General features: G+C 32.3%; 1 protein-coding gene across 2 annotated transcripts in view; it reads left to right on the top strand.

Moving 5' to 3' along the window:
• LOC130444610 (PDF receptor) overlaps positions 1–21653 on the top strand; it is a 136780-nt gene that overhangs the window by 99546 nt on the left and 15581 nt on the right. For both annotated transcript variants that reach the window (XM_056779844.1, XM_056779843.1), the window contains exons 6-10: positions 6585–6711; positions 9674–9885; positions 12377–12446; positions 18912–18997; positions 19449–19626. In XM_056779844.1, coding sequence (XP_056635822.1) covers positions 6585–6711; positions 9674–9885; positions 12377–12446; positions 18912–18997; positions 19449–19626 — 673 coding nt within the window. The remainder of the gene's footprint in view (positions 1–6584; positions 6712–9673; positions 9886–12376; positions 12447–18911; positions 18998–19448; positions 19627–21653) is intronic.

The raw sequence follows: 21653 nt of genomic DNA, 5'->3' as shown, positions 1-21653 counted from the left end.
CAACCTTCTGCAATTGAAGTGGAAGTCTTAGACCTCACTCTTTTCAGTACTAAAGCTCAAAATTATAAACTATGCAGCTTTCATACAGCAAAAACAAAAATTGGCGAAACGGTCAATGAGCTGCAAAAGCGGTTTGCGTTGCAATATTACGATCATGTCACAGGGCAGCACTACATGTCATCTAGGAGTTACCTCCTCGAAGGATTTCATATAACTAAGATACTCTTTAAAAGTACACAAAGAACAGAACATGAAATCTAGCTGGCCATATAAGCATTCATAAAAAAATGTTAGGTGCCATCCTTTGAAATTATGCCATAAAGTGACGATAACATATCGACAGCAATGAACAATGACTAGAAATTGCGTTTCCACGAGGTTTATTGATATTCCACATCGATAATTTTGCAAGTAAAAATATAAACCATTCGTAATTGCGCAACTCCTTGCAAGCTCTTGCAACAATTTATAGTACACAGTCGAAGTTTTATCAAATTAAAATTAAACGAGAAATTTGAGATTGATACGTTACTCCTGTTTTTCGGTACGAGAAAGAAAACGTTTTTTTTTCAAACCATTTCTGCACAAATACTATAATAGTGACGGAAACGTGTTTTGGGACGTGCATATACAAGATATCTAGATTCCCAACGCATTACTCTTCCGTCCTTTTGACGCGCAGTCTCGTTATTTAATAGCCAGACCTCGTATAAGAAAATCAGAGTAAATGGAGTGAATCCCCAGGTCTTGAACAATCGAAGAGATTTCTTTCTTATTCTACTAACTCTACGAGTAATTGAGACCTGATGACACTCAAAATGTTGCCGACACTTTTTAAAATTCTCGGACTTTTATGAATTGTACCAATTTACTGAGAGTATGGTTTTATAAATACGTTTTTCAAAGAGAAAAATGAAAATCAAATATCTTCTCTTGTGGAAATGTCAACCTAACCTATTTCAATATAAATTTGATTTGAGCTCAGAAACAGATATCTTAGAAAATAAGCGCAGAACAGGGCGAAATCGTGACTAGGGAGTTGTTCAACTGACTGAAATAGTTGTTTTGTCAAATTTGAGTGCAATTTATTCAATATCATTCTGTTTTTGAATGAAAGTTTATAGTGAATTCATTTATGTTGCATACTCAGATGAAGTTATTTAAAGTAATTTAGTAAGTAAAGTGCTTTAAATGGAGCGTAAATTTTTTATTTTGGTTCAAAGTTTGTTTTCCCAATACTGAAAATTATCGATTTCGCACAATATTTGTGCGCTAGACCATCAATTGAATGGATCGTGGCAAATTGGGAATTCCATTTCATTTATTTTGTGAAAGTCTTCCAAACGATTGTTGAATTCCGCAATCAAATTTTTACCCTGTAAATTTAAATTCAGATCAGTCAAGTGTTTAATCATATCTACCAAAAAGGCACAATCAATCCACCAGTTTTAAATGTCATAATCATTTGGTTTACCTTTTTCTAACATGAAAGCTTGAATAGGGTAACGTAATGCAAAAAACTACTCCTCGATTGAGCCAACGAACTTCGGTAAAATAAGGGACATCAGAAAACTTTTCGTCCAAATCTTGTAAAAATTGCCTGTCGGTGATTTAGTCCTCTGCTCCTTATAAAATACAATTATAGGTTGGATGACATGGTCCATTTTTAATTTTTTGGATGCCAATGATTCCTGATGAATTATACAGTGAAATCCCACAAAATTCCCTGAAGTTTTCTGTTTTAATTTAGTTACAACGCCCAATGTTTGCCAGCCATGGCAGGAGCGCCATCCGTAGTTGTGCTGCTAAGTATATTCCAGTCGAGTTCATAATCTTCTATCAAATGCTGAATTGCTGAATAAATATCATTTGCTGTTGTAGTACCTGTCAATGGAACGCGCTTTAATAGTTCTTCAGTTATTTCAAATTTACTTTTAATGCCTCGTATAAAAACAGCAAGTTGAGCTGTATCAACAGTATCAGTGCTCTTGTCAACAGCCAGTGAAAAGTTCGTAAATTCCTTAATTTTCTCCTTCAGCTGAAGAACCAAATTTTGAGATAATTTATTCTTGAAGCAACAGTGTTTCTTTAGAGCGAAATATTTTGAAGTATTGACTTGTGAGATGGAAATGAAACATCAGCAATTTTGAACATACAGTCTTTAATAAATAAAAATCCGTTGTGATCATATTGTGATATTGATATGGCTCAGGGGCCGGAAGCGGCCGCGGGCCGTATCTTCGACATGACTGGTTTAAATCTTCTCATGTATTACTAAATTTCACAACTATTTTTTTATGTAAATTTTGAAAGGTATTATATATATAATATAAATTATAATCTTCTGGTATAATAATAATAAAATTAACGAAGCGTGGGTTGAATGAATGAACAATATTATAATATTACTAATGCTTCTGTTTTCTCGAAACGTATGATAATGCAGAGAAATTAGTTTATAGAGCAAACAGGAGTATATATATTATTTAATTCAATAAACTCATCATATATATGGGATAATATTATACTTTAATACGACAATATACAGGTCGATACAGTTCCGGAGTACTTATAATCATTAGGTCCATCAATCTTAATAACGACTATTTAGAATGATTGATTCAATTCATGAATTTCATAATATACGCTAAATATGTTTCTTATTTAGTGTATTGTCAATTTACAGAGTCAATGAGGAACAGCTTTGTAAAATTCATACGTAAAATAACATTTTCATCATTCACTCGATAATTTCAATTCATTCTACATATTTTGATAATAATGTATGAAAGTTGTGTTTCTAAGTTCTAATAATTCTAATTAATAGTTCTAATTTAATAACAAATATTTATCGAAAATTAAGGTAAAAAAATCCACCCAATACTGAGATCAAAAACATTTGCAATATTTATCCAATTTTTTCTCTTTCTCTCTGCTCCATTCCTCAGTCATAAGTGTCGTGATCTCCTTGGAATGTCTCTCTTCCCTTCTTTATTTCTCGATATTCAGCTTGGTTTAACGATAGGTGAAGGGGTTGGTATGTGATTTGTTTGATTCAATCAAATCATCTCTTAGGCGATTGGCGTTTACATCTTCTTTTAGTTAAGGGAATTTTAAGCAATCTTCCCCTCCTTCTCTTTCTCCTTCAATTACATTGCTAAAGCCAAACTTAGGACCAAACTGTAGGACAGATTGAAAGCACATTTATGTTACAAAATTGAGGAACGTCAATCGTCCAAACAAACAAAAAACTCCATCAAAAGCTCTCCACTCGATTCTTGAAAACAGTATATTGCGCATTATCTTCAAGAAGAATTATTAGCAGGTTCATTATTTTTGGAAACGAAAGAGGGCAAGGTTTTACCGTGAATATAGATCGGTATTTGGAAATTTTACATTCTTTAATCCTCGTATGAACATGAACTGAATAATGAAATCGTATTTGATCCCACAAGCCTTACGGACCTTGCAGGTTTTAATTTCTTCAACGTTTTCCCAAATGGGGCATATTCCAGTACGAGGCTATTCGTTGTGGGCTACTAATAACAAAGAACGGATTCGTTTTATAAAGGAGATGAAGAAATCAAAATTAATCTTTTATTGATATGGGATCAAAAAATGCAACAGTGTATATTCTTACAGTTATTTAAAAACTTTTGGTGTCACTGCTGTTCCATGCATATTTAGAGCAAATTTTATGAAACTTATCTTTATAGTGTACGCACTTATTCCAATCACTTTTTTCTTCCGATATTCAGTTTCAATTTTATCAGTTAAGGAATCAGATGAAGAAATATTGGTTACAGAATAGAAATACGATAAGCTATTTCTACTACTTTCCTTACTAATTTCCTCTTCTCATTCTTTAAACCATATACGCAGCTCGTGTTGGTTTTGCTGCATTTTAAAACTCTACAACTATTTTTCTTCATTTCGTTCTTTTTGGTCCATTAAAATACACTACAAGTCACTTAACATTAATTGTTGAAGTAACATCTCAATTTTTTTGCTGTGAAATAAATTAAATAGTTAGAATTTGACTTTGCATGAAAAACGTTTTATTTTAAGTGAATTTTTAACAAAATTTTTTTCCTTTCAAATTATAAAATGCATTACGAAAGAATTATGAATTAAGCACTTTAAAAACTGACAAAAATGTCTACGTAGTTGTACACTAATACCTTGCTGTATTGATCTAGCCCGTGTTGATTAATTTCTGAAATTAATGAATTCGTCTCTATCAGAATTATTTCATGTACAAGAAAAACTTGTAATTTATAAAAACTTGCAGTATTGTATCAGGTTCAAAGTAAACAAAAATTATCGAAATAACTACAACATTAGATAAGTACTTGGAAAAGAATTTGTCAAATTGTCAATAACGTCGACATTTAATTATATATAGTTATATAGGTGGAGTACTTTGCAATAAATCAAAAAAACATCAGCTTAAAACGCACTAAAAAGATTCTTTATTACACAGTATATTTAATCCAGCATATTTGGGATGACAAACAAAATCGTATTTTTTTACCTCAATCTACATGAATACTACCATGGTAGATGCTCTTCCGAGGTGTCCAACTTAATACCACTAGAGCAGTATTTACAACATCTACTTGACAGGCAAACGTGGCTCTTGAACATTGAGTTCGCCTGTAGACGCCTAGTACGTCTGTTATAGGGCTTACACTCTTGTGCTTCCTTTTAATTTAAAAAAATAAATTGCAGAATCATTTCCAAATGCCAAAGGGATGTATTCACAGGTTCGAAAATTTCTTGGATAGGGATGTATACACAGTTTAAAAAATTTCTTGGATACATTGAATTTTAATTAATTGGTGCACTCTTATTATTTATATACAAATACTAAATGAAAGAAATCGTCTTTCGATCAACGGAGAATCTTATAAAGGACTTTATAGAAAGTAATTTATTCCATTTTATTTATTCTTTCACAAATTGGTCACACCTGAATTAACGTTTTATACTTGAATTATTTCCAATAGTTGAAAATTTCTGAGTTGTCATTCAAATACGAATTATCATTCAGCTTCATTTTGAAATTACACTCTTTTGCACGGGAAAATTACTTTATCAGATGGTGTTTTAATCACAATGACAGGAATTTGATATTCTGATAACTATTTTCCGATGAAATTCATTATTATTATTATTAAAAATGATATACATATATATGACCTGGGGAACGTTGTTCTGCCATATAAATTATATCTAAGAAATTTCGTTCTAATTCAATGAAAATAATTTATTATAAGTGTATAGGGATGTATTTATAATCGAACGCGTTTTATAAACGATGGAAATATGCTTTATTTAGGTTAATAAGTATTCTTTATTAAAGTAACGGATATAGTTCAAGCTGGACTCTCTAGGCATAAATAAAAATTATTCATATTTTTACTATTAATTGTGCGAGAATATACCACATATATTTCTCCAATAACCACTTTGAAATGAGCCTGATATTCAACATCAGGCTCATACTGGAATGCTAGTCAAAGAAATTAATCTGATTTAAATGATCTACATCTGTTTACTACCAAACTGCGCATTGCTCTTCGTTCTTATAGAAGCAGTCTTCTAAGCAGACACGTTGACGCAAAAGCTTTTGGTCAGAAATCACATTTTGTAGTACCAACTTCGCACAGACTTTTGTCATGTGTAATTCCTCGTATGAAATTAAAGTTTCTTTATCGGCGTTTACAGCTTCGGTAATCATCTGGATGCTCATTCGACGATCTGCACGCACAATTTGGTTGATTTTGGTCACTGTTTCCGGAGTTGAAACAGTCACATGGTGACCTAGGCGCTGGTCATCTTCAGTGATCTCTCGGCCCTCACTAAAGCGCTTACACCACTCAAAAACACGCGCACGAGATAGAGAATTGTCCCCATAGGCCTTTTGCAACAATTTATAGTACTCAGTCGGAGTTTTTTTCAATTCAACGAGAAATTTGAGATTGATACGGTGCTCCTGTTTTTTGGCACGAAGAAAAAACACGTTCGTTCCAAACCGCTACAGCACAATTACTAGAATAGTGAGGGAAACGTCTTTTGGGATGTGCATAGACAAGATATCTAGAAAACTTCAATGCGTGTACAATAACTCTACCTCCAGTATATTGTTGTCACTCCTAGAATCTTCCGGCTAAGTTAGTCCTGAAAAGCAGCTGAAAAACAGGGTTTCAAAAATAGATCGGAGTTGTAGTTTTTGAAAAGGCAACAGGTCTGACGTTGATTATAATTCATATTTGTTTGTGAGAGCCAATCTATGTGATTTGTGAACCAGGCAGAAGCCTACACCCACTGTCGTGGGTATCACCACAGCAGACAATGTTGAAATTTTTGTTATGAAGTTTTGATATTGGGTATGTCGGCTATGACATGTAACCACAAGGTTCTTGGAAATTTTGGGTAGCATCAATATTTAATAGCCATAAGGAGGCACTTGTTTAGTACCACCTACAGGGTGTGGAAATTATGTTTGGTTCCTGTGTGATAGAGTGTACAGTATTTGCAATCTTAGCTTAAATCATAAAATTTAGTATTCAAATTTTCAGGGTTCTTAAGAATAACAGGACGAAGATACACAAAAATCTATTCATATCAACGTTACTTCAAGTGATATTTAGATTAGTACAATATATAAATCAGGAATTGGATCCAAGTGAGAAGTTTTTAAATAAAGTAAGTATTCCGTTTAAAAACCTCCTGAATTACAAAAATTTTGTAATTTCCGTACATTTTCTACTTAAATAATTTACCAAACAAATATTGTTTTAAAGTCGCAAAATTTGAATTTTCTATTAATTCAACACGGTCTCAATTCATTATTTCGGATAACAAGTACGTGTGAAAAATTTCATCTATTATTGGATTGGAATTAGTTACTTCGAATCGACGCCTCTATTCAAATGGATAGTGTATCGTATTCATAATAAATGATTCGATGCAAATTAGTATTCGTTTGTGTATATAAATAGGACGATGAATTGTAAGCAATATGGAAACTGGTAATATATGAAAGCTTCCAAATAAATGGACACTGCAAGTTAATGCAATAATATTGCTTATTTCTTTTAGTTAATTCTTGTGTCTTCCCAGCCTATGGATGTTGAACGTGAGGTTCTCAATATTCTATGGTTTTCCATTTTCCATTCTGATTATATATATATATATATATATATATATATATATATATATATATATATATATATATATATATATATATATATATCTTTGATATCCTTTGATTTTGATCGTCCATTCTTTTCAAATGGGCAGATTGAGACCTTGGAATCAACAATAAACGATTAACGATTAACCATCCCGCACCAACCCCTTCTCCTTATTTTAACGCTGTTCAATCCGTGAACTCCAATTAAAAACTACGAGTCTGCTCCACATGCTATTGCTCGAACCCGGAAAAGCTCACTAAGATGTAATTAAAAATTGAAAATGTAAAGTATGGAATCACTTGTGGGATCGAATGTTTATGTATGATGTATTTCTAGATTGGAATTTAATTAATGGAACATTCCATAAACGCTACAGTTATTAATTTTTATTTAAACAAGAATCCCCCCTAACAACAAATTAATTCAGTTTTTCATTTGAAAGGAACAACGTATCGTAAATATGTACGTGTGGTAATTTTATATGGGTGTTTATTGGATTATCAAACTTATTTTCAGTTAAATAATGATCAACTAAAGATGGTCAATTGTGATGTTAGAACTTTGTCGAAAACTCTTTGTGATATCTGTTTTGATGAGGATCTCACAAAAAAGAAAACTGATCAGTTTCAATATTAATCTATCCAATTTCCTATATACCTCTTTATTGCCTCAAATGATTTTTTTAAGATTTTGTGTTATAGTTTAATTTTCAAAATTCCTACAGGATCCCTTTTGAAATGCTTACTGTTATTTAGTTAGTCCCTGCAGGCTTCAATCTATTGTTTGGGACACCCTCTGACTATTATAACTATTTCAGACATTCACTTCTCTATTATCTTGAGGTAACGGTAGTTTCTGGCGTTTACATATTTAAGGATGTTATAAACAGATGAGCTATTAGCTAGCTGTGCCGTGAATTGATCTCGCTAGCACTTTGACTTGATGCTTATAGATAGCAAAGACTTTGAAAACTGATTTACTTATCTTGAAGACTAACTCTTCTAATTCTAAGAAGCTTGAATGTAATTAACGTAACAGGAGGTGCTCGTCTGTTTACTTTGATCCATGTAGGAACACCAAGAGATTTCTGGAGATTCATCAATATTCTTCAGTTTTTAATTCAATGAGTGATTGGTGAATGTGCCCTCCTAGAAATAAAAAGTTCTGAGCCCATATGGGTCACACATAAACGAAAACACAACGCATAGAAGGTATGCACACAATAGGCACTCGCCTGCATACTGGTAGGACGTGAAAATTGCTGCTATCCAAAGGGAATTTTAAGAAGCTAGGAGTGCAGTAACTAGTGCTAGGAAGAGGGTTGGGTTGGGTCTCTCCCAACCCTTTGTGGTTACCCACAAACTTGTTGAAGCAATAAAGAGTAGCAAGAAACAATGTTGGAAGGAGCTATTGAACGAGGTTAACACGGATCCGCGGAAAGACCTTATAGAATTGTCAATTGATATGAAATACATACAGTCAATTATTGCTTAGTTTCGGGTTTATATGCATAGATCCATGATTCATCGCCTGTCATGATATTTTGAAGATGAATTTGTTCCAATCGACACGGGGTTTTTTTAGGTGATTACCAAATTATGCAGTATCCAACTCGAACAAACTTTTTTGATAGTTTAATGTTCTTGCAATATTGAATGTGAGCGAGAGGAACTAATGCCCACGTATGCCTCAATCTCACGGTGTGCCACATGGCGATATTGCAATATCAGTTTACGCACAGGATGACTTTCACTTAATTCAATCTGTAGCGAATTGCGGGCATGATTTAATTAGGAAAATCAGCTAAACATGGTGGCTCGAGATGGTGCTCATCATCAAAAGGAGAATCGAGTTAATCAGCACACTGCTGTTGGTTTAATCCACTTCGAATATCATAGAATGTTCGCTATTTAATTCCATTTTTTGGCCAAGATAAATGTTTTAAGTATCTGTGAACAATTTAAATAACACTCGTGTAACAACTCGTTCTGAATACGTTCACCATTAAAATCAAACTCTATGATGGCAATACCAAATTTGGCATATTCACATCAGTATTGCCATAGCTTAAAACTAAAGTAGTAGCCCTCGTAGTTTCGATAAAAGCGAGTTTATCTGTTTTACCATGTTTGCAGTATTCACAACATATTTAGTTGATAGATATTTGATAAAAAATGAATCTAACCTAGCCTTTTTTACCTCAACAAGGGTAAGTTAGAGCTGTAGTCATGCTTCAATTATAACTAAATTATAGGTGGTCAATTCAGTATTTTTTATTTGAGGAAATTATACAATGTTTCCTGAGATTGCGGAAATTATCATACTCTTCTAAATCTCCATGTCGAAAGAGTTTGGCCCAAGTATATTATCAATTTCGAACTGCCTGCTCCTCTAACTATACGACACCGATCTTGAAATGGTTTGCAGCAAATTTGATAGTAATTATTATTATATATGAAATATTCTTGCAGGGATATCTATTTCAAATGAACATAGCACTATTGGAATATTCGAAAACCGCAATGTTTCTCTGGATGTTTATCGAAGGTCTATATCTACATAATATGATTACGGTAACGGTGTTTCAAGAGTATAATTATATAAAAATATACTGTTATGTTGGATGGATACTACCTGGGGTAATGACAGCTGTGTGGCTGATAACTATGCTCATGGAGGACACGTAAGTAGATAACGACAAAATAAAATAATTGACGCCTATTATCAACAAGTGACTATTAATATTTATAAATATTGGATATGGGATAATGTGTTGGCGTAAGAGCTTTCAGCTTTCAGTGACGTTTTCTCCAGTGAAAAGTCCTCTTTAACCTTCCATTAGATATCGTTGCCATTTCTTTTTGCTAGTCCTCTATTATTATCAGATTCTGATATAGTGGCATACAAACTACATTTATACGACTCTCGACATTGTTGTTTTTTTCTTTAATGACGTCCTTGATGGAAGGATTTCTAGATTTACGTGTATCGTCTGGTTTGATATATAGATCTGTTACTGTTTTTAATATTTTTATTTGGCTTCTCTGAATTATGGATATATTGGATATGGATTGGATTTGGAATGATTATATAAAAAAATGATTTATATATGTAACCACTACAGTAATTCAAGCTACTTTATTGAAAAAATAAATTTTATTTCAAATATCATTTGCTAGAGTTGATTGGCAAAAAGAAAAAATATATCACTGTGAATTATAAGACTTGTTATGAAAATCAATATTACTTTTACTTTGAGTTAATATATTATTATTTGAATTATTATTTGAATGATGGAATACCGAAAATGAATTAGGTACTATTTACTTTTGAGATTTTTCCCTATAGTTATTTAGGATTTAATATGTTAAAACTACCAAAATGTATATGGTGAATATCAAGGACGAAATATTTGAAACATTGTATATTGTTTAAGAGTATATGTATATTAAATATAGATTTGTTTGTAAATGAAATAAAATAAAATTTTATCGTTTTCTCTTCCAATCTTATATGTTTCAAAATTTTCAACAAATAATTAGCTACTCAATTTGTTAAAATATTTAAAGCATCGTACTAATCGTTTATATATGATACCGTAAATTTGCTTGTGTACGAGGTGTCATAAAAAAATAGGGTGAATGATCTTCTATAAAATTTAGGAAATAATACTACAGCTATTGTAATTTTTCCTGATAGTCTGCTACTATAACCAAAATAATGCATCGTGATTGTTTTGTGTGTCGCGAAACGTGGATCTTGTGCATCTCATCACCTAAGTTTTGTGTAAGGCTAAAAAACGCATTAGAAATATCTCAAAGTGCTAGAATATATCTATATCTAACTTTGTACAGTAGTATGATCAATTAAAATTAGAAATGAGCATGTTAAAGACTAATGTTGTTCAAAACTAGATGAAAATAAATAGACGAACATGTTAGTTCAAATATGTGATTGAGACATTTGATAACAAACGATCAAAAATTCTACTTTTTTACTTAGAAGTAACAGTTCGTAATTATGAAGTTTATTGGAAAAAATTTTTCTGGAGATGAAAGTCTATGGTAAGACCGTGAGACAAATAGAACTCTAACTCACTTCATCCTAAAAAGTTATAGTCTTTGTTTTCTTTTATTTTGAAGTCATCAAGCGATCCAAAGGGAACATTTGTGAACTATGAATTTTTCTGTAACTATGTACGAAAAAGGAAGCCCGAAAATACACATCTGCTTCACGATAACAAGTCGTACCACAAGTCATTTTCAATTCGAGAGTTTCGGCCCGGTCTTCCTGCCTGACCGCATACGTTTTACTTACTAAATTTGGCACCGCATAATTGACGGTTAATCACGAAAATAGAGAGATGTACCGAAAAGTTTTGTAACCAAGGCGACGGCTATACTAGTTTGTCTACAGATACGCTAGACATCACATTCGAGAGAAGAGGCTTCTGTATAAACAGCTAATAATCACCAACCTTTAACGCATGCGTACTTTTTCTGTAGCAGCGCTTGTATTGTTAATTAATAGCCATACCTCGTATTGTAAGTGAATCTTCATTGATCGGTTTTTTTATATATGCATTTCCAATTCAGATATAAGGATGATGTAGATAGGAAAGAAATTGGTGGAGGTACTATTAACACTAATAACATCAGAAGAAAGTAGGTAACTGTTGTAGTAGAGAGATCGAATATAGATTACATACTATGAGATCCATATTATAGTTATGCTAAAAATTGGTGTCTTATTATTTCTTCCATGTGGAGTATAGAGAACTCATACAACGTAATCGAAAATCGAGTTATCTTTCTCATATTTTTAGCTTCTGTCTAAGAAGAGTTGATGAATTTGTGAATTGGTTAGGCTTTTATCTATACCGAGTGCAAATAATCAAATAATAAAAAGTAATGTGGAATTTTTATTGAACGATCAGTTATTGAAGTAGATTGGATGTATGGATTAAACTGATGGATACAATCTAACACGTTTCATATGAACTTCATAATCTCAATCAAATATTTCGATATATATTTTTTCAATATCCTGAGTTTATTACGCGAAACGATCAATCGCTTAAGTCCACTACAAACTTAAACTTTGTTTCAAACATTTTCAACTCGATAGATTTCCTCAACATTTTATTAGATAACTTTGATTTATTCTGGTTTCAGGACATGGGAATATTATTACTTTTTGAGCTACTATTGGATATTGGAAGGACCCAGGTCAGCGGTTATTATAGTGAGTATTATAAATGTATTTTTCATCCACAATTCCGAACACGTTGACATTGATTAAAAATTTTAAATTGGAGCATCCCTAAATATTATATGAGACATCATTTTTTATCAGTAATAATAAAGAAGTAAATAAATTACAAACTAAAGGTTGATAATCACTTTTATCTTTCTATGAATACTTGAAAGTTAAAGATATGCGAGGTATGTGATAATAATATTGTCCACACTTGCCTGGTTTGCTTATCTCTTCTAGTTCATCAGTCCAAGTTTCAATCCCGTGTAACGTTCAATTTATTTTTGACAGAGCGGGTGGTGAAACTCTATCTGTTATGTGTGTCGATAATGGAAAACCATAGAACTGAACAGAAGCACAATATAACGTACGTGTACATTACCTTAATAAATAGCCAATGACCAATAATTCTGATTTGAGATTTTGTGACTTTTTCCTTTTCTTTTGAAATTAAAATATATTTGTATGAAAGGTCGTCATTTTGGAGCTCCAAAAAACATTCTTCTCGTATTACACAGCATTGTTTGATAAGATAATGGAATAAATCGCGAAACACTGAGGACATTGAGGAAAAAGACGGTGCTTTTCCATCAAGACAGTGCACTTTACTACATTTTGGTGGTTGTCTTGGATAAAATTCACAAAATGCACTTTGAATCGGTTGAATATCCACCATATAAACCAGATCTAGCCCACAACGACATTTTCCTGTTTCCTTCTCCTAAAGTTTCACTTGTAGAAGAGATCTCCGTCATACGAGGACGTTATGGTATGCGTTAATGGCATGGAGAAATGGAGAAATACGGTACTTATCATTTAGAAGGGTTAAAAAGGTTGAGCAATCCTGAAATAGATCTTTAGACTTAAACTAGACAAGACTATGCTGAAAAATAAAAATGTTGATAAAGAAAAAATGTCTTGCCACTTTGTTGGGTCATAAATTACCCTCGTGGTATGCATTAAGAGAGAATAGCACTAATGTTTTTTATGATAAGAAATTTTTAACTTTCAATTTGATTATAGTTTAAAGCTCAAAAAAAAGTTAATAGAAGTGGCGTGCTATGGGGTTAGGATCAAACTTAACAAAGTTCTTCTTCATAATTATTTTTTACTTATCTAAAGCTTAATTTTAAAATCAGTTTCAAGCGGTTGCGACAGAAAAAATATTACAATTTTTTACAGCATTTTGCACCGGAACTTTCCAACTTTACAATAGTTTCAGTGGTTACTTAAACAATACTTCATTCTAATTCTATTGGTTGGATTTTTTATAGTCAGCTCTTAAGCTCTAATAATTAATAATCTCATGACAAAGTATTGCTGAAATTTAGGAAAAAAATATGTTTTTGTTCTTGAATCCTTACGGCAATGGAAAGATCTTTATAATTGTTCATCAAAGCGGCTTATTTGATCTAACTTGAATACGTCTCATATCACGTATACATAGGCGTGCTACTTGTAATAAAACATATAATACAACCCCTAGCCGGCGTTAAGTATTTTGTGCAACAAATAAAAGTGGATTTTATTTTAATTCATTTCCCTTGTATTTTTCGAACAAGCAGTAACGAAAGGAGCTAATAGGGAATTATGGAAACGATGATTGTAAAAAAATCGACTTTATTTGTGACATATCTGACAGGTACGCATGCGTACAAATCGTTAGCATTAAAGTGCTTTTTCGTGCTATTTCACGCGAAGTCAATATTTCGAGTTCTCAGCACAATCCGCTAAATTTAATTTTGCGGCCGTTTCCCATATCAACCGCCACGAAACCAAACGTCATTTCCAAATTTGATTATCTCTTCCAAATTTGACTTTTTTAAGATACTACAAAGACAAGGATTATTCTTTATTGAATACCAACAAATAAGTACTTATTTAGGATGAATGTTAACATTAATTGTACAATTTGTATTGTTACATATATTTACTCCAGAAGTTGAAGCAACTACATCTAGTGTTTCTGAATAATGGTTAATGGTTATTTCCTATATTCAAACCAGATACTATATTGCCAGAAATTGAGTTGGAAATTTGCTTCTTATTTTCGATAGAGTATTCTATATATCCTTCCGCTACTGTCATGGACTTCCATTCACCGTGACGTTTAAGAATTGACATATCAGCACCAGTATTGCCAAACAGCGTGGTAGAACTCCGAAAACAGTGACCCGTGTATGTTTCAGGATTGGTAAACTTGGCAATCATTTTCCCAATGGTATGCACTCCAGCAACTTGTGCGGCGCACTTTACGTTTACGTATTCCAAGAATATACGACGATTAATAACAATATATTTTGGTCGCGTATTTAGGATAAATTTTTATGAAATCAATATTAATAACAGTGAAAACACGCTTCTTATCCGTCTTGGTATCAGGAACGGTTACTATTAATACAACATTTTCTTCTTGAATATTTTCAATGACCATTTTTACTAACTCTACTATACTACTATAAATAAAATAATTGTTATTGACATATCTTAACACTTATCTTCAGCAACAACAAATATTTTCCATCATTAGCTTCTTCTAGGAATGTAAAAACTTTATCTTTTTTGCTCGATAACCCACTGCTTTCCTTTTCGGAAATGGTACTAATTTTGAAAAATGCTTGATGTCGATATTGTCTCCTATAGTCAGCATACACTTTAGCATGGAATAAATGCTGTTGAAAGTTGAACTTTTCACAACATTTGATTTTTGCATCGAATAAGCCAATAGAAGGTTTTTAGACATCGTCTTAACATTCTGTTTGTCACACCAATCTTTAAACTCGCCGTAACATTTTTTATACTACCGTTTAGATTTTTCGGGTATTAAAACGGAAAGCACTGAATTTACATTGCTTTTGGAAGGGAGACGTGAAAGGTACTGAAATATCGCTATCAGTAGGTCCGTTCCAACCCATCAAAAAACCATCCTCGGTAAGGTGACGTTTTTGTGCAATAGACGTGTTCCAACCGAGCGGTTACCGTTATAAGAACGATTCTGATTTTTGTGCCAACCGACTTTGATATCGTGCATGGCCGGAGATCCAGAGAATATCAGGTTGTAACAAACCTAGTACCAGACATTTTGCGTTTTGTCAAGAACTGTCAAAATATTTTGTATATCATTTTTATAGCACACGGTGACATTGTTAAATAAATAAAATGAAATTATCTAGTTTAATAATTTTAATGATTGCACGAAAAATAGTGTGTATGCCATGGCCGCGAAACTTTTTAACGACCTGTGTCGGCTGCCGTCTTTAGTTTACCTGCAAACAAACTGCAACTTGTTTACTTGCAAACCAGTTGACTTTCACAAGTTAATTTTGACAATAAGCTAGTATAAAAATTCATATAATTGTAGTTATTGATGTGCCATGCAACAATTTGATTCGCTAGTCACTCTAACTAAATGATTTCTTTGATGAACGTAAATTGAAATAAACATCATTCATCATAAAAATTTGATAAACAGTTAACTTGGAACAGTGATACTATTAATTCACTTAAGGAACGATGAATTTTACTCACCCACATCATTTATAAGTAGTAATAGTTTTGGAAATTGACGTCAAACATAGAGGTCTGTAATAATTCGATATCTAACACCAACCGATTACGGTCGATATCATGTGTAAACATAAATTCATAGATAAATAAAGAAAGTTTCTCAAATATACTAAGTTCAATTATTATCTATTCTGAACTCATTTGATGAAATCTACTTTAATATCCTGAAGCCGGCGAAATTGAAATATTCGCCATTAAATGAAGTTATAATTAGTGAAGTGAATAAGGAGTTTAAGAAGTAAAGTTGTTTGACTGAAGTAATTATGAGACGTAATTATTCAGCTTAGCGATTTTTGTTGAAATACGATTGATGTATTACGGGAATCGACAATCTGATTAGTCATATAAGGCACATCTTGATCAAACATAGGTCTATTGAGCTCAACTCCACTAAATAATCAAAAATTTGAAACTTTTCAAATTTATAGATTTCCAGTAAATGCTATTTTCATTTTCAATGATTCTAATCAGGAGCTCTCTGTGATCAAACACGAGAAGAGATAATATAAACCTCTTAGAACGTTGAAATCAATTTTTGATCGAATTCCGGAAAAGTATCGGGCTACAAAATTCAGTGATTTTCGAAATATAAGCTTTATAAGACATGTCTTATTAAGAATAATCTACAACAAAGTATATAAAAACCTTGAATAATGAATCAAAAATACTCAATTTGGTGTCCGAAGTGGATTACGTACGCGTGAAGCATTGTTTACAACTCAAATGTTGGTTCAAAGATGAAGAGATATTTGTTGTAAATTTTGAAAAATCGTTGAATAGATTAATATATGATAAGATGCTAAGAATTCTCAAAAAGCCACCTATCGACAATAGAGATATGCGCATTATTGCTAATATCTTCTAGCGTCAAACCGCTAGCGTTCGCGTAGATGACCAAGGTTAAGTGGAAATAAGAAGAGGAGTAAGAAAATAGTACATTCTATCTACATTGTTTTTTAATTTGTACTGTATTCAATGAAGTTTTAGAAAACGCTGAAGGTGACTTGTTAAAAACCAATTTGTCAATACTCATAGACCGTCTTGTTTTAGCTTGACATAACTACGGACTAACTGTTAATACAAAGAAGACTATTGTTATAAATAAATAATAAAATATACCAAAAGAAGAAATCACGGTTTATAACGTACAAATAGACCAAGTAGAAGAATTGACGTACCTGAGAATCTTAATATAGGATTCTAGCGTGGAGGTACAAGCAAGAATAACAAAAGCGAGTGAAAGTTTTATGAAACTCAAAAAATCCCTCGCAGCCGTGATCTTAACCTTGATCTGCCTATGAGGATGGTACGATGTTATATCTTTTCTGTGCTCTTATATGGCGCAGAGAGTTTGAAGCATTTGAGATATGGGTTTGTTGTTGTATTTAGAAGATAAATTCAAAGCCAATATTGGATTTAATGATCGATAACGGTAACGGACTAAGAACGTGAAGCAGCAGTACAGAAAATTGAATAAAAATTTTGGAATAGTTTGTATTCTTCCAATTTTACCAGTCCATAGTGAAAAAAATGTGGTTTTAGTCATTGAAACAATAAAGTGTTCTCCATGAAATTGTTTTTTAGAAATTGGAACCATTTTATTGAGGTTCAATCACTTTAACGTATGGAATTCATGATTTTCGAATGATGCAAAGTTAAATGACAAAATAGTGCAGGTGTGCAATTTTTAATGGGTTATTCCTCTTTCTTTCAGTCTCTTCTAAATTCAATAAATTGTTTTTTGTTTAGTTTGTAGAGCATAATAAGTGATTTTCTCTATAAAAGTCACAAATATGATTCGCAATTTACTACAGTCAGTAGAAAAATGGAAATGTCTTATAGCTCACAGTTAAGTCAGGTCAGGAATGGTTGTGTACATATGTTTTGTGTTAGGTCCATCGTTCTCATATTCTGAAAGCTACTCATTAACATGAGTATGAACTTTTTAACATCGGGCCAACTGTAAGGCTCGCCCATATGTTTGAATCTCATACGTGTTAATGCTGGCTGTTGTCTGCAGTTTCGTCCACTCCCATACACCATGTCCAGTTAAAGAACTAGGCACCAGTCCTACTTGAGGCCTGTTTAAGCGAACTAATTGATTGGTAAGATGAGCAGAAGGCTTCCATATATCTTCGCAAAGTTTGTCTTGGAAGCAGACTACTCTGATCACACCAAGAATAAGCTATGAACCATTGGTGGATTTTTTTGTTCTAGTCTGGTGAGCGATTCAGCCTCGTTGTCGCCTTGGTTGCCCGAGTGATTAGTTCATGTATGACTTTTTTGCATTTTGCATTCCAGTACAAATCTAAAACACACCATTCCAGTCATCATGGCTTTTATAGTTACTCTGATGCCAGAAAAAATTGAAACTACTGTGTTTCTCTGGCGTCGAGATTACATTACTGCGAATACTGCGGCTTACAAGACGAAAGCGTGTTCCCCAAACGAGAAAAATCTGCTTATTGTGAAATATTTTCCGTAAAACCCCGCTCCGGCCAAGCAATTAATCCTATAGTGTATCAAGTATCTCCTTTATTTAGTATTGTGGCCTTTGAGTTCCCATCACTAAATGTCTCAATGTGAGATTTCCACAAAAATTATTTATTTTTGGGAAATGTTGGAATTGTCTTAAGTTAGAATTATTCGTTAATTCACAGTTACGGACTCATACAGCTTCATATATTTCATAGATTCGATTCTGATTCGGCAGTATTCCTAATATATTAAGGTTTTAAGGTACAGTAATCGAAATCAGATTATGAATAATAGAATAGTTTTAATTAATCTATTTACCTGTTCACCTGACCCACGTTTTGAACTGTACATTTGATATGATTCTCTGATTAATATCTTATAATTAGAATGATTTGTTTCTCATTTCAGATAAATCTACTTTTCCTTCTTAACATAATCAGAGTTTTAGTTGTGAAGTTAAGAGAGAGTCATACCAGTGAGATAGAGCAAGTAAGGTAATGTTAATTAAAACTTGTTCATGTTTTAGCGTCCTTGTTAAATGTGAAAGTTTTGACCTTCCATCGACCTGAATGAAATTTTGTTACCAAAAGGTCTATACCACCAAAAGATGATGAAAATTCTGTGAGGAGAATTTTTATAATTGCGGAAATTACAGTATGCAAATAGGATAACAAAAGTGAATAAATCTGTTTTTAATCTTGAAAATGAGAGAAATTTTATTTGAGCTAGGGATTAGGATAACATATGCATGAGGATTTTCATCGTTTTTACTATTTCTCTCTGATAAATAATTTATGTAGATTAGAACTTTCAAATGTTTAATTTCATACAAAGAACTTTTCGGTATAAATTTGATTCATAAAGAAATTTCACTTCTAAGCGTTGCGATAATTTATGTAAATAATAAACTAATTAATACAACATGTGTTTTTGTATTTTTTATAGGAAGGCCGTCAGAGCCGCGATCTTTCTACTCCCACTTATGGGAATTTCGCACATATTATTTTTCCACTACAAATTTAACGAAGCCTGGAAATTCGCCGCGTGGCTGTTTGCCGCTTATTTCCTCGGAACCTTTCAAGGATTTTTTGTTGCTGTTCTTTACTGTTTTCTCAACGGAGAAGTGAGTATACGTTTTATTTCCTTTAGCATTTCCTTATAAGAGTTGTTACCAAAACTGTCTTCTTCGTGAATTAAAGATTATTCAAATGATCTTAATTAAATATGTTTATGTTTCCAATTTTAAAATAGAGGAGGAAAATAGATACTTACTGAATTAAAGATTTAAGATAATCTGAATTATGGGGTGTGAAAAAAAATACGGTGAATGAATTTTTGGAGCAGCCTCCTCATTATTTTTATTACTGAACAAAACCGTGAAATAGTATATTATTAAATGAACAAACATATTACTAAACTTCTTCTGTGACTATTAGGAAAAAACCCAATATATTATAAAGCTCTGTTCATTATAATTGTCAGTGGTATTACTAAAATTCTGTATATTACAACCAGTAGTACTACTACTAGTACTCTACATTGCTATTTATGTTGTCGTCGATGTAACTTTGAGTAATTGCGATTGGTTTCCACCCACCTAGTTTTTCCATAGCTGTGATGTCAATACCTCCGCTCCACAACTTGTGGAGCTATACAAAGTTCAAGATATTTCAGATTTAGAAAAAACCAAATTGTTTGCCCACAGCAGTTAACCTATTTATCCAAACTTTTCGTAAGGTTTATCTACCATCTTAATAATTTAAAAATATTTGCACACAAAGTTGAAATTCTTGAGGTTTTATTAAAAAAATCTGATCAACAATAACGTTATATCTAATGTGTTCAATAAAATCCTAGGTATAGTCTGAAATTTACAATGATTTGAGTAGTTTAAATTTGATTATCAAGGTCATGGAATTTGTTTCCCTCGAGAGGACGTAGTGCTCGTTCTAAAAGAAACGAATGTGAATTGTACAAAGTATTGGCAAGTTTGCTAAATGATGAACAAAAAGAGCTACTTAAAAAATGAGGCAAAAGACACATTCACGAGTCTTTAGTCGTTAAAAATCTTTGTGTCTACATACTCTCGCTCTACTCACAACATTCAGCGCAACGTGAATTAACCAAGAAAGAAAAAATGCTCTAAAATCGAAATAGATAAAAGCATTTCCGAAGTAAACCTTTATTATGTTGCGGTAACGAGATTTGTTCAAGATCCTATAATATTTTTTTCTTTAATATTAATGGAATAACTCACCATATTTTTTTGATACTATTAACATGTAAGAACAAATAAGCTGTGTGGTGACATGAATATTTATTTCATAATGATTATCCACAATGAGGTTTACAGTATACTCATACAGATGTGAGCGAAGTTTTATTCATTTCCAAGATCGAATAAATATATTCCACCAAATATGTTTTGACATTACATAACTACTCATAATGAAAAAATATAAATGTTCCGATGAATATGGATTAAAAGCAAATAGATTTGAGAAACGTTCAAACGGTTTATCTTGTAGCTTGAGTGATTTAATATCTTTTTATATTTATTTTCGCAACTAAATTTATTTTTATTGAGAATATTGTTAAATCAGACAGTCGATCTTGCATCATATTTTTTCTCAAGTAGATTTCAATAATTTTCAATTTAGAAGAACTTTTTTCTGCGCGAGTTATATTTACGGACAAAATCAACTTCAATAACATTGTAAACATTACGCTACATGTCCTTCAATTCAATTGTAATTATTTATTGAATCATCTAATTTGTGTCTGGAGTGGAGTTGGGCAAATTAGATACTAAACGTTTTAGTTACCGAGAGAGAGGATAAAGCAAAGCAGCCACATTCAAACATAGATCGAGGAAATCTCAGATGCTATACAATCTTTGTTATAAACAACTTACTAAAGTCACACTCAACAAGTTTGTATTGTGTTGGTGTAACGCTAATAGCAAACAGTGTGTCCAGTATCCCCTGTGTATGATTAACATTTTATAAATTGAAGAATCTAAATTTGAATGTATTTACTGAGTTCAATGGTGAAAATATCATAAAATAGATATGAGTAGCCTCCAAAATGTAGTTAGTGCAACCCCGGTGTGTATATAGGTAAATGTTTTCAATTTATATATATCACGTA

The sequence above is a fragment of the Diorhabda sublineata genome, chromosome 5, assembly GCF_026230105.1.
Source record: "Diorhabda sublineata isolate icDioSubl1.1 chromosome 5, icDioSubl1.1, whole genome shotgun sequence".
In the NCBI taxonomy this organism is placed as follows: Eukaryota; Metazoa; Arthropoda; class Insecta; order Coleoptera; family Chrysomelidae; genus Diorhabda; species Diorhabda sublineata.
Note: the sequence above shows the minus strand (reverse complement) of the source record. Positions and strands in the feature narration are given on the sequence as shown.